The sequence below is a fragment of the Sitophilus oryzae genome, unplaced genomic scaffold, assembly GCF_002938485.1.
Source record: "Sitophilus oryzae breed Bouriz unplaced genomic scaffold, Soryzae_2.0 scaffold_381_pilon_pilon, whole genome shotgun sequence".
NCBI classification, from domain to species: Eukaryota; Metazoa; Arthropoda; class Insecta; order Coleoptera; family Curculionidae; genus Sitophilus; species Sitophilus oryzae.
Genome location: NW_022146953.1, coordinates 22,787 through 36,926, shown reverse-complemented (window position 1 = coordinate 36,926; position 14,140 = coordinate 22,787). Strand labels below are relative to the sequence as shown.

Sequence of the window (14,140 nt, the reverse complement as noted above, 5' to 3'; positions counted from 1 at the left end):
TCTACTACAAATTTGGTCCTTTGTAAGGCGGTGGTATTCTGTAAAGGTCTTCGTTGATGCCATACAGATTCGGCGTGGCTGCACAATCAACGTTAAACCACCAGTCACAAACCCTGGCAAACTGGTTGAAGATGGTTCCATTTGGACAAAGAAAACTGAATTTTTGACCGTTGGGCAAGCACCAATGCCACACCTGTAAAACATTACATACAAAATAACCTATTCTTAAAGAATACTCTTTCTTTTAAGTAAAATAACAACATACCCTGTTCTAAATAAGTAAGTTTATGGCTATTTTCTAAATATACAGGGTAAAAAATAAGTAAAAAAGTTCGTATAAATGTATGTCTTAAAGCTGCTTAGTTTCGGAGATACAGGGTGTCGAAGTTTCATTTTTATTTCGATTTTTTCCAAATAATTTTTGAACTAGCGTCAATATTTGAAATGTCAAATGTTGACGTTTTCTAAATTTCAATACATTTATTATAAAATTTATCTTTTATGCATTTTTAATGTACCTATTCTCTGCTTTTACGTTTGCTTCTTCTTTTCAACGGAGTTTAATATTGAAAAGTACTTTATTAATAAACTGTTAAACTCGTTAGACAGCTCAAGTGACGATTTGCAGGTCCAATATTAAAACAGATCAGTAATAAATAAACAAATCTAATCAATATTTATATTTTTATAGCTTACAAAACATTCACGATTACTTGTTGTCTTGTTTTTCATGTTTTCTTTAAATGTTCCTGATTTTAAGAAACAATGGCTGCACGATAAGTTTAAATGGTCCTAAAAAGTCATTCTATTTAGTTAATGAAATTTATTTACCTTTACTGCCTACCTTCATTGCTTTTGGATGTAAATACAAAATATTAGATAACAAATTTTAGAAATTAAATGAGAATTGCACTCGAACTTCCAATATTTGTTTGATTTCTGTCACATAAATGACAATGATTGACAAACAAAACCAGAAAAACCAACCTGCTCGCACTGGTTAGTTTGGTGACAGTTATAACCGAATTTTTCAGGAACCGCGTGTTCCGTAATAAGAAAACTTTCAGGAAACCGATAGAAACGAAACATAAAACCATAACCAAGGTAAGCAACGGAATAAAAAAAGCAATTAAAAAAAATCACCTATTTCCATCCAACTACGTCAATAAAACTGAAACTTTTACATTCTGTATCTCCGAAACGAAGAATTTTATTCCATACATTTCAAACGAACCTTTTTACTTATTTTTATCTTGAGAATATTATGTTGCCAAAATTTCCCAATTACAGTTTTGACCACCCCGTATAGAAAAATACCTGGCACTGGGCCTCTGGATCGCTGTAGTATCCCGGAGGTCTTTGATCGCATCGGAAAGATAAGCCTTGAGGAACCTCGTTGTATATTGGATAGTCTTGTCCTGGAATATAGCCATCCAATTGCTGCAAAAATAATATATTTAGTTCAGTCATTGGGGATTTTTGTTTGGAAAGAAGTCCGGAAGTTTTGCAACTTTGCAGGTTTATAGGTTTTGGGGTCCCTAACTAAAATCCATAAAATGCACATTTTCAGACTTGCCGCCGGCGCCGCCATTTTGCCAAGATTGCGCCCAAAATCGGTATTTTGTGAATATCTCGAAAACTATGCGTTTTTCGAAATTTTGAGGAGAGCAAAATGAAAGAGAATAAAATTTCCTATAAAAAAGGTTTTATGAAAATTTTCGATGAAGTCAACGGTTTAGGCACAAAATCCCTGGAAATTTTACGTAAAATATGATATATTATGTATAGTCGATTTTCCGAAATCAAATGTCGATTAGGGTTCACTAAAACTAGTTTTAGTTTAGTTTCTTCAATTTTGTCATGAAACAGTAGTGTATCATTAATTCGCTCATTAATTTATGAACAATTAATTGTCGTTCTTGTTTATTTCTTCTTAAAATTTTACCTAGTACAGCACAAAAATAATCTCAATAAAATATTATTTCTCTGCGCTGAGAGATACACAGCAATACATTTGAAGATTCCTTTAAAAATTATTTTTGTAATTTACTTAGGACCTTTTCCTTCTAAGAAGTATTTTCTTTAAATGAAAAATAAATATTGAGTCATATAGCCTGATGAAAAAAATGTTCTTTAAGAGTTTTTTTTTCTTTAGAAGCTTTTTTATGTCTACGGGGGAAGTATGAATAGTCCCTATTATACCAGGTGCGTCTGAAAAGTGGCTCACCCCTATAACTTTTTTATTTTTTTTTTGATAAAAAAACGAGATTTGGAATGTTAGTATATGACATAAATTAGGATTGATTGACGTATTCAATTGTTTTTGGTCATTTCCTGTTTCACCGGAAATGACTACAACTTTTGATTTTGAAATGAAACCCTCGCCATTTTTTTACTTTATTGGATAGAAAATGAGACTGAATAATAAAAAATAAAATACAAAGTGTGTGTTACCAAATTATTCATTAAAAAAATGCTTTTTCCAAATATGCTAATGAGCCACCTTTCATCCATTTGAAAAAATTGAGATATGATTAAAAATACGATTTGGGTATCTTAACATTAAACGATCAAACCTATTTCTCCAAGGCTCCTTGAATAAAAATTAACATGGCCATGGCACTCTAGAGAATGTCAAAAGTTGACATGTGATATGTCATTTTATTCAGAATGTTATTTTCTATCGAATAAAGTAAAAAATACCGAGGGTGCCATTTAAAAATCAAAAACTGTAGTCATTTCCGGTGAAACAGCAAGTGACCAAAAACAATTGAATACGTCAATCAATCCTAATTTATGTCATATGCTAACGTACCAAATCTCGTTTTTTTACCAGAATAAATAGAAAAGTTATAGGGGCGGACCACTTTTGAGACGTACCCGGTATAACATTATAGATATTATAAAAAAAAATAAAAATTTTACCACCCTGTATCTGTAAAGTTAAGAGGTTTAGGACATAATATATTCATATGAAGTTTTTTTCTTAGAAAATTGGTCCAAAAATCACCTACTTAAATATCATTCATCGTCATTAAGGAACGCCCTGTATACGTGTGTTTTAAACTATTCTTTTTCACAACACAATAAAATTATCAACTAATAGGTGGGAGAAGCATAGCGTTACAGATTATGTGGATTTTTTTAAACGTTTAACAAAAAATATGTCTATAAAGCTCCATCTACACATACCGTTTTACCGTACGTTTTGTCTGTCAGTTAAAGAGTTAGTTAAGGCAGATTAAAGAACAGCGTAGCAGTGTGTAAAGTGCGTCTGCTGGATCTGTGTCTATGAAAGGAATGCGGAAAGGAATTTTATTAGCTACTTCGAATCGAGTCGAATTTTTATTGATGGGACGCGTCGTCTATTTTTTTACGAAAAACATCGAGAGAATATCGTTTCCCCTCTCACGGATACCCCGTAGCCACAGAACGGACAGACGTACTGTACATAATGTTTGTCAGTACATATTATAAATATTTCAGGAGAATCGTGTCTCGCAGTTTTCCGAGTTTTTCCGGAAATTCAGTTTTTCCAAAACGTATAATTACTTAAAGGAAATTGTGGTTATACTAACAGTTCATAACTAAATTAGTTAGTCTAATCAAAGTTGTTTTTTTATTTTTTGGTTCCGTACCCAAAGGGTAAAAACAGGAACCCTATTACTAAGACTTGGCTGTCCGTCCGTCTGTCTGTCACAAAGGTCTATCTTATGAACCGTTATAGCTAGACAGGTGAAATTTTTACAGATAATGTATCTATGTTGCCGCTATAAGAACAAATACTAAAAACAGAATTAAATAAATGTTTATAAATAAAAAAGTACTTTCACTAAACATTATCTTTTAAGTAAGAATTTTACATAGAATCGTGGTTAAAGCGTGAGGACTTTACGCTGCTACGACGTTGGAACTTGGAACCGTAGTAAGGCAGGTTCGAATCCTAGTCAAGGCGACTTTTTTTTAATCGTTTTTTTTTAATTTTCACATATTTTTACATATTTATTATTGATTAATACAATTTTTAGTAATGTGTATCTTCATTTCTTTTTAAATTACTTTTACGCGCATTCAAAATTTCAGCTAACTCGGAAAAAAGTTTATAATAATATAGTATATAATGTTGTACAGATAATGAATGGTACGGAAATTTTATATATTTTTTATATATATATTTTATATAATACAGAGAATGAATGGTACCCTTCGTGCGCGAGTCCGTCGCGCACTTGACCAATTTTTTCATTATTATACTGAATAGCGATGGGAACTATCGAATGAATTAGACTATCGAATAGTTACTGAATGAATGATTTCAACTATCGAATGGTTTTATTCGAATAAAATCATTCATTCATTTGTATACTAAAGCATATGTGACAACCTCGCCGTGCGACTAAATGGTTATCGTTGAGCCACGACTATTGAATGCTTTTGATAAATGAAATTTAGTATTCGTTTGATTTTTGTGTGCGTCAGTGCATTATTAGTTCTTCCAAATTTTTATAACTTCGCCTTATAAATACTGTGCTATTTTTAATTGACCATTGTGTGCGTGTGCAGGTGTCAAAATGTTTCCGAAAATTTGTGTGATTTTCCGTTGCCCGATCTTTCAATTATTTTATTTTATATGGTATATGGTCTATTTTTTAATGGGAAATTTTGAGAAGTAGCAATTTTTAAGAGAGATGAGATGAACTTGGAATTAATTTTAAAATTACATATTTGTATTTTAGATGTTTTAATAATATGAATTAGTTGGAGCTTAATAATCATATTTAAGTAATGTGGTTATCTAACTCAACCTATGGGGTGAGAAAATTAAATTGAAAGTTTTACACGTGCCAATTTAAAAAAAAAAGTTAACGATGTTTGTATTTTGTTTATGCTAATTCTCTTACATGTAGTTTTTTGCAAAGAAATATTTAATTTATTTTTTAAAGTAAATGCCAGTAACAGTAAATATTATTTTTAAGTAGTAATATAAAGTACCTAATATAAATAATTTTGATTTCTAATTTTTTATTTATATTTTCCTTCCATTACACTGCATGCTTAGAAAATTAATAAATGTTTATATTTCATGATGTTAAAGTTTGTTGTTAATATAACAAATTAGTTCTGTAATTATTGTTATTTAATAAACCAACGTTGCCAAAAAAATTTAAAGACTATATTATTTTTAAATAGGATCTAATATAAATAATTTTGACATCTAATTTGTTGTTTATACCGCATGATCGAAAAAAAACGGCGTCAGCGAAGGCTATTTTATGAAGATCGCTGTCATTTTATATGTAAAATTATATGGGAAATGTCAACGATCTTCATTTCCAAGCCAACTGGACTCCATTTTTTCTCGATCATACGGTATTTTGCTACTACGTAAAAAAAAATGTATATTAAATGATTTTAAATTTTGTTGTTAATAGGTATAACAAATTTTTACTGTTATTATTATTTATTAAACTAGTCTTTGCTTAAAAACATTAAAAATAATTTTCCTACATCCAAAATAACAAGTATTATTGCAGTGTAACAACAGAATATTAATAAAAAATGCAAAATATATAGACATACTATCCCTAACTAACTAAAGCCAAACAATAATATCCTTTGCTAATATCAACTAATACCAATATATGGCAACAGCGCCCTTCATAATGTATTTTTTGTGTAAATACTCTAGCACCTCAATAAAAAAAATAATGTGTCCTTATCTTTATATGACTCCGCAAAAAATCAAAGATGCCGGCTTCTTTCATAGCATTTGCCACCGACCGCTGTCGGGTTTCTCGGGAAAGAAACCTACGTCGCCGGGCGACAACTAAAATCCAGTTAATATTTTATTATAATCGATCCTGACGAATAAATGAATTTCATAAATGAATGAATTTTATAAATGAATGGTTCTTGCTGCCGAATTACTAGAATACAATATTTCAAGGCAGATGACGCATCTATTCGATAATTTTTATTCGAATAGTTTTCAACGAATGTTTTTTTACCAGCTATCGAATTATTCGAATGGATTGCAACTATCGAATGTTTCGATAGTATTCATTCGATAGTTCCCACTACTAATACTGAACTTCTTGATAAAAAAAGTAGGATTCTTACTACGCTTTTCTCTATTTACTCGGAAGAAAAATAAAACAGATAACGTCTGGTTTATCTCGGCCTTATTCTCTAAAGCCTCTGATTGTGAGAAATAGAACTGCCGATATTAGTTCGTAGAGTTGTAGTCTGCCTCCGAAATCAATACCCGGACTCCTATAAATTTCCACTTAAACAATATACGTAGTATAGAGGACAAGGGTAAACGTCCATAAACAATATCGCCGATAATTTCTCTCCACTCTCCTCCCCTTCGCTGCAATTCAATGTACAAGTGCAGAGACTATGTCTATAAGCATGAAGGAGATTACGATCTACGGTTATCAGATGCATAATCTGCCGTGTAACTATGCCTATACTTGATTTCGAAGTTTGTCAAAGTCAGTCAAACAATCTCCATAGAGCTGAACAAATTAGACAATGAAAATAAAGTCCTTCTACACTCCACTAACTTTGAAACATCCTGTGCAATATGTTAAAACAGCAAGAAATTTAAAAATAATTTTATCATCTAGATACATCCTTTCTCGGTAGTTTCTTTTTTGGTTCATCTCATTAGCGTTATTTTTGCTGGAGATATTCGCTTTTGAAGAAGACACTAACATTTTTCGTAATTTTTACATTCATGCCTTTGCTTTTGGTCATATAGTCAACAGATCTAGTAAGTTCTGGCACAGATTATACAGATTATATTGTTTTTTTTATTGTTTTTCGTGGTTCCAATTTTCGGAATCGGGCACTAGTTAGGTCACTAGTTTGCGCACATAGCACGCCCACTTATGGCTTCTAAAATTGTGCACAGCGCCTGACCGGCACAGTTATTAGAGAGATATCGGAAAACCGAATAGCGTCATGCAGTATTTACGCGTACCTTATCATGGTTACGATATGGGCGAGTCAATTTTTAACGCAACGCCCGCTAATAACGTTACCGCCTGACGTAATTTGCGGATCAATTACACCAAACCCTATTTCTAAATAACGTTTAAAAATTGCTTAAATGGGCATGTGCGGGTATTTGACAACCGGCGAGATCTTTTATTTTAGGTTATGTTTGAATTGTTTTGAATTATTACATTAGTTTTATTAGGAAATTTGATATTTAGGTAGCTGGGATTAGTTTTAATTAAATAAATATGGCCTAAATTATGGATTCCACCTCTTCCAATATTAAAGAACCTATAAAGAGTCTTAGATTTACAGCAGATGACGACTTAGCCCTTCTAAAAGAATTTGTTGCTTGTTGCCCTAAACCCACTGGCAGACGTTGATCAATAAAGCACTGGAAATAAGAACTTTAGCCCTTTAGTTTTAAAATACCTAGTAAACAAAACAATTTCAAAGTTTTAAATTCAAAGTTAGGTTAAGTTTAAATAGCGGACGCGACGCCAACAGAATTCTTTCCGATCCGATAACTATAAATAAAGAGAGTTAATACCACCTCACGTAAAGGAAATAACACCTGTCCTTTTTAACGTTCATGCACGCTATTCGGTTTAGCGATATCTCTCTATTACGCTGCTTATTGTTATTTTATGCGATTTTTGCGCACAGGAAATTTTACTCGTTTGCACATCGTCATAAAAAACAACTTTCGTAAAAACTAGTTCCGTTTAAATCCCGAATAACTTATGAAAAGGAATACAAAATTTTTCAGAAATGGAAGCAATTAATAAACGTGCGAGAAGAAATAAAATTTAAAAAAAATTCCCAAGTTATAATTACTAATTAGAAAATTCTATTATATTTTAACTTATGTTGACTGCAGGATAACCAAGTAATTAACCAATCTATGCATTACATGGTCTAAGATTTGTCCTTATTCAAATCGAATTTCAAATCTACGGTCACCCGACGAATAGTCTGTCGTGCTACTATCAATTTAACGTCTAAATTCTACAATAATTGTGTCCGAATCTCAGAGAAATAATTAAATATAGATGATAAATGATCGTTTTGTAATAATTGTTATAACCTTTTAGAAAATGTTATGTAATGAGTGATTTAAGAGTCACACATCAATGGTATTTATACGGTAGGGTTTCTCTAAGTTTCCTTATTTTCCTGGGATCGTAATAATAGTAATGAAGACGAATCTGTGCCGGTAGCATCTCATTCATTTATCCGGTTACGTAACAGCGACGATGAGATTCGAGATACCGGGGCCGATAGCTTATTCATGGGAACAGCCGATTGTGTTTTGTTTTGATGACACCGAAATCTAGATTGCTGCCGTCGGTCGGCGTTTGGCAATTGCTTTCTTGCGCCAAAACGCAGTTTAACGATACATCTATATATATACTTTATTTAAATTGGCTGGTTGCATAATAATTCAACCAGATAAATTTAGGTTTAATTTTAACGTCGCTTTTAAAATAATTATACAGGGTGAACGAAGTGTATTCCGGAAACTTCGGCAGCATATTTTACTGATAAAAATAAGTAAAAAAGTTCATGTAAATGTATGTCCTAAAATGCTTAGTTTCGGAGATACAGGGTGTAGAAGTTTCATTTTTATTTCGATTTTTTCCAAATAATTTCTGAAGTAAAAATCTTTGGAAAAACTCGAAATAAAATTGAAACTTCTACACCCTATATCTACGAAACTAATCATTTTCGGACATACATTTACACGAACTTTTTTACTTATTTTTACGTGCAGAATATGCTGCTAAAGTTTCCGGAATACAGTCCGGACCACCCTGTATAACTACCAAAATAATAGAATATTTAGACAGAAACTGATAGTTTTTGGTTTACAATTTTTGTCATCGAAAAAAAAACGGCGTTACAGTAGCCTGCGAAACAACCAGTCAATATTTATTGATTCATATTTAGGAGTAAAATATGTACAACTGTATACTAGTGTAGTAAATTTACAAATGCCACACCTAAAACGCTTTTTATTACATAAACTATACAGGGTGAGTCTTAAATATGTGTAGTAGTCTTAAACATATTTTTAGGGGTGGTATATATCCCTAAAGCTGTTGATGAACTCCAAAACGATCATGATTTTGTGACAATATGCACAAAAACGTCAAAAAACGATGAAAAAGGGATGAAAATACCAGGTGAAAAAAATTGAAAAATGAAAACGCGTATGACCCAAACCGCCGTATAATAAATAATACTTTATATATCATTGAAAACAAATTACCTACTAAATTTACAAAACTACCGCAAATAATATGCAGGCAGTTATGTAAATTAAAAATGAATAATTCAACATATATGTAATTATATGAAATATGTTCCCATTCTCATCATACGAATAGTTTAAAACATTTCAAACAATATTGCATAAAATGCAATATTGGCTGAATCTAGAGAAAAAAACTCGCCTTTGATGTTTAACTTAATTATTGTATACCTGTGTTTTTTTATATAATAATAAAATTTGTTATCATTACAAAGCTTAGGTCGTATCATTTAAAAAAAAATGTTATTAAATTTATATTATATATATTAATTTTTATCAGTATGATCAGTATCTGTATTTTGACACAAATGAAGAAGGAAATTAAAGATAACGGATAATACGAGTACTATATCCGTATTGTAGCACATTTTTAGACAACTTCTTTATCTTTAAGATTTTGATTGTCAAACATCAACAAAATATTCCTTATGTTTGGACTAAATTTTCTCGAAAATAAAGACATAATTTAAATTTCCGTTACAATACGGAAATAGGTTAAAGTTTTGTGATTACAGTACATATATAATTTATATGGTTTTGTAACAAATTCCTCGCTATTTTATGAAATGCTGAAGCTCTGCAAACCTTAATCAAGCCTTAATCAAAGCTAAGCCTTAGGCAGATTTCTGAAATATAATATACAGGGTGTTTCAAAACAACTGCGAAAAACATCAGATTACTTGTTCAAAATAAAGGGTAGTTTGCTTCATAAACGTTGGGTCAAAAGTCAACCATTAGGGAGATATCGCGGTACAAAGATGGCAGAAAAATAATGTTTTAATTTTTTATCTTGAAAACGAAAAGAGATAGACTAATGAAATTTTATGGAAGCATTACTGTTATGAAAACACACTTTCTGGTAATTTTCTCACTTTTTTAAAATGAGTGGAAGGGGTTGAAATAAACTACCCCTATTATACTTGTTAATGAAATTTAAAGAAAAATCTTATCAAACGCATGCAAAAAAATTAATTTGGATAGTTTAGTTTGTTTAGAAACTTTTTATCTCTTGTGTTTTTTTTGATAAAACTCACCGATTTGAAATTAAAAAATAAAATGTAAAGCATTACCCCATGTCAGGACAAAAACATTTTTATTTTTTAATATGTACTTTTTTATTATTTTGTACTTTCATGAATTAAAATACAGAATTAAAAATTGTCTTGGTAAATAATTTTTAAGAGGTTATCGTTCAGAAGAAAATGTAACGATATTATTACGAAATAAAACTGTTTGACAGCAGCCTACTAGATTCTTTATCCAAAAATGTTTTTTGTCCTGACATGTAATGCTTTACATTTTATTTTTTAATTTCAAATCGGTGAGTTTTACTAAAAAATGTTAATTTCTGATAAATTATAACAATACGACTATTAAAACTTACGCTAATCGCAAAACGAACTATCACCATGATACAGATCGTCACAAAACTTATTCGTCCCGATCGCAACATAGTATTTTTTACACCTACTGTATCTAGACGTGTTCTAAGTGTAATTACTCGTAATCTGTGGTGCCATTAAGACGGCTTTTCGTAAAACAATGAACCAGAAAACACGCAGGTTTGTGTTTTATACTCATGGGGATTATTGGGCAAGATGCACAAGCGATCTTTGAACGATGAGGCCGGATGATGGTCTTTATTTTCGTTTGCAGATACACGTACATATACGGGGTGTCCCAGAATATAATAGGGTGTAAGTGATACAACAACAAAAGCACAAAAAATATACAAATAATAAAAAATATACAATACAAATCATACAACTCCAAAAAATTTAAATCCATTAAAATTACAAAAACAATATACATGGACAATTGCAGAACAGTAAGCAGTAAATAGATATAATAGAGATGATCAAAATTTTAAAATTCAAAATTGTTCATGATTAAACATCAACAAAAAAGTCGTTTACCGCATATAGGGCTCTCTCCAGTAAGTATGATTTCAGAGCTTTGCGAAATGCGGGAAAGAATGAAAGCGACTTGATATTCAAAGGCAGATGATTACAGTACATTTTTTTGGCATTGTACAGTATTGAACCTTTAACTAGTTCTGAGCTCGGGGTTGGCAGATAAAGATCGTGCTCCGCATTCCTAAGTGGATAGTTATGAGATGGCCTTTCGGGAATAGCAGATATGTGCTTGCGGATTAAGCAAACGGATTCAAAAATGAATAAAGAAGGAAGAGTCAGTATTTTGAAATTTTTAAAGAAATTCTGGCAGTGAGTTCTACTGTTCAGTCCCAATAAATATCGAATCTCTTTTGAAGTCTGAAAATACGATAAAATTTTGTTGCGCAGCAAGTACACCAGAATGGAAGGACATAACGAAGATGCGACTCAAAAAGTGCATAATAGGCTATTCTAGAGTTTGATAAGTTAAGTTCCCTAGAAACTGATCTTAGCGCAAAACAGGCAGCGCTTAGTTTCTTTGATAGAGCTTCGATGTGAAAGTCCCATTTATTGTTTCAAAAAATTAATTGCTTGTTCAACAACCAAACCAATTTTGTAGAAAAAATTGCGGTTTATTTCTGTTTAAGAACGATTCCCCTATTACTGAGATCAAATTTATAAAAACCCTGTATATACACATACCTATAACAGTTTATCGAAAACAAATTAAACGGAATTTGATGCCACTGAAGAGTCGTACTTATCATTGCATCTCAGGCAAGAAATTAGTACTATGTAGCACACCTGTGAAATTTGCATAGAATCGGTAATTTGCTTTGTTGCTTCTGTGTAATAGGCACTCTTATTTTCGGTTATTTGAGATCGTAAGATAACCCAAGACGGTTTCAAGGTCTGTACTACCTATAAATTTGCTGTTAAGATTGTTTTTGACTGCAATATTATTAAAAAAACATGAAGCATATTAGTTTTTAGGGTTCCGTACCCAAAGGGTAAAAACAGGAACCCTATTACTAAGACTTAGCCAAAGAGTAGATAAGACAAGAGACGACAGTGAACAAAGAAGTTGAATTTCGCGAGAGAGACGCAGATATATTAAAATTTAAAGGTCCCATCAAGTCCCATTTTGTCTGTTGCCAAGTATATTTCTTTGAAAAATTTCAAAGTTTCAAAAACAAGATTTTCTGAAAATAAATTAATAATATAAGAAAGATATAAGTAACGTATGTTAATACGGAAATGTAAATTTTTAGTTTGGGTTGGTTTAGATTCTTTTTTCGCAATGTACTGATAATATCAAAGAAACAGAATGACTAAGTTGATCGATTTCAAACAGATAAAATCTCAAAATCTGACAACGGCGTATTTTATCTAATCTAACAATCTAACCTATGATTTTAGGACGCTAATCAGCTGTGCTAATCAGGCTTAAACATAAACAAATCTGATTAGTTGTTTTCTTGCATTTTTGCCTTTTTAAAGTGTGTTTTCAGAGTTTTTCGATATATTATCGTTTTGTGCGTTTTTAAGATTTAAATTTAGTATTGTTTTTGTTGCGTACTAATTTGTAAATATTGTTAAATATGAATACTGAACAGGACACGAGTAGCAGGAAAAGACGAGATGGTGGCAATGTGTGTGCTTATAAAGACTGCAAAAATAGGTCTTATTCTTCGACAAACATAATATTTCACTCTTTTCCAAAGGATCCTGAAAAGTATTTTTATAGAAATATACCATATAATTATGTTATTAAACTAAATGTAATCCATAGATCGAAGACATGTTTAGAAGCTTGTAATATATTTTTACAAAAAAAATTGAGCAACTCTATTTTTTTGTACGTAAACTCCACATTGTGATTTTACACTTGTTCAAGTCCATATGTAAAAAAAATACACGTAAATAAAACATTTCTTACAAATCGACTTGGTCACTTTATCTTGTTTACCAACGATATACAAAATATTGCTTTTATTATCTTTATTCCCCGACAAATATGTTTCTAATTATAATTTATTTTATATAATATTTAGAAAACTCATTTTTTTCGTTTCTATTTATTTCTTTACCCATACAGTAACTATTTATAAGCTATACAGGCAAGTTTTAATAATAGTCTGTTTCAAATTTCCCGCGAAAAAATTACGAAAATTTAAAGGGACAAGCGAGACGAGGTCACTCTCCCCACCACTCAAACATGAAAGGTTCCGCACGAACTGTCGTCTCTTGTCTTATCTACTCTTTGACTTAGCTGTCCGTCCGTCCGTCTGTCACAAAGGTCTATCTTATGAACCGTTATAGCTAGACAGTTGAAATTTTTACAGATAATGTATCTATGTTGCCGCTACAAGAACAAATACTAAAAACAGAATTAAATAAATGTTTATAAATAAAAAAGTACTTTCACTAAACATTATCTTTTAAGTAAGAATTTTACATAGAATCTTTCAAGTCCTCGGTGGCTGCGTGGTTAAAGCGTTAGGACTTTACGCTGCTATGACGTTGGAGCCGTAGTAAGGCAGGTTCGAATCCTAGTCAAGGCGATTTTTTTTTAATCGTTTTTTTTTTAATTTTTACATATTTATTTTTACTTTTTACATATTTATTATTGATTAATACAATTTTTAGTAATGTGTTTCTTCATTTTATTTTTAAATTACTTATACGCACATTCAAAATTTCAGCTAAATCGGAAAAAAGTTTATAATAATATACTCGCACTTTACCATTTTTTTTATTCAGGAGTTTGATACAGGTCATCATAACGGAACTAGTCAAATAAAAACAACACGTATTCAACTAAAAGTCGGTTTATTTCAAAAATAAATCTTCAAAACATTATTAAAATACATAACAATATAGTTTAAAAAACAAACAAACTATAAATGGACAAACTCAAGAATTA

At 31.1% G+C, this 14,140-nt stretch overlaps 1 protein-coding gene across 4 annotated transcripts in view; it reads right to left on the bottom strand.

Annotated features, from left to right (window-relative positions):
• The window catches only part of LOC115885353 (protein tyrosine phosphatase type IVA 3-like), a 32,431-nt gene continuing 18,291 nt past the window's right edge, over positions 1–14,140 (bottom strand). For all 4 annotated transcript variants that reach the window (XM_030904241.1, XM_030904240.1, XM_030904237.1 and 1 more), the window contains exons 3-4: positions 1,318–1,440; positions 1–193 (exon numbers count right to left, since the gene is read on the bottom strand). In XM_030904241.1, the coding sequence (XP_030760101.1) occupies positions 5–193; positions 1,318–1,440 (312 nt within the window). In that variant the 3' untranslated portion in view covers positions 1–4. The remainder of the gene's footprint in view (positions 194–1,317; positions 1,441–14,140) is intronic.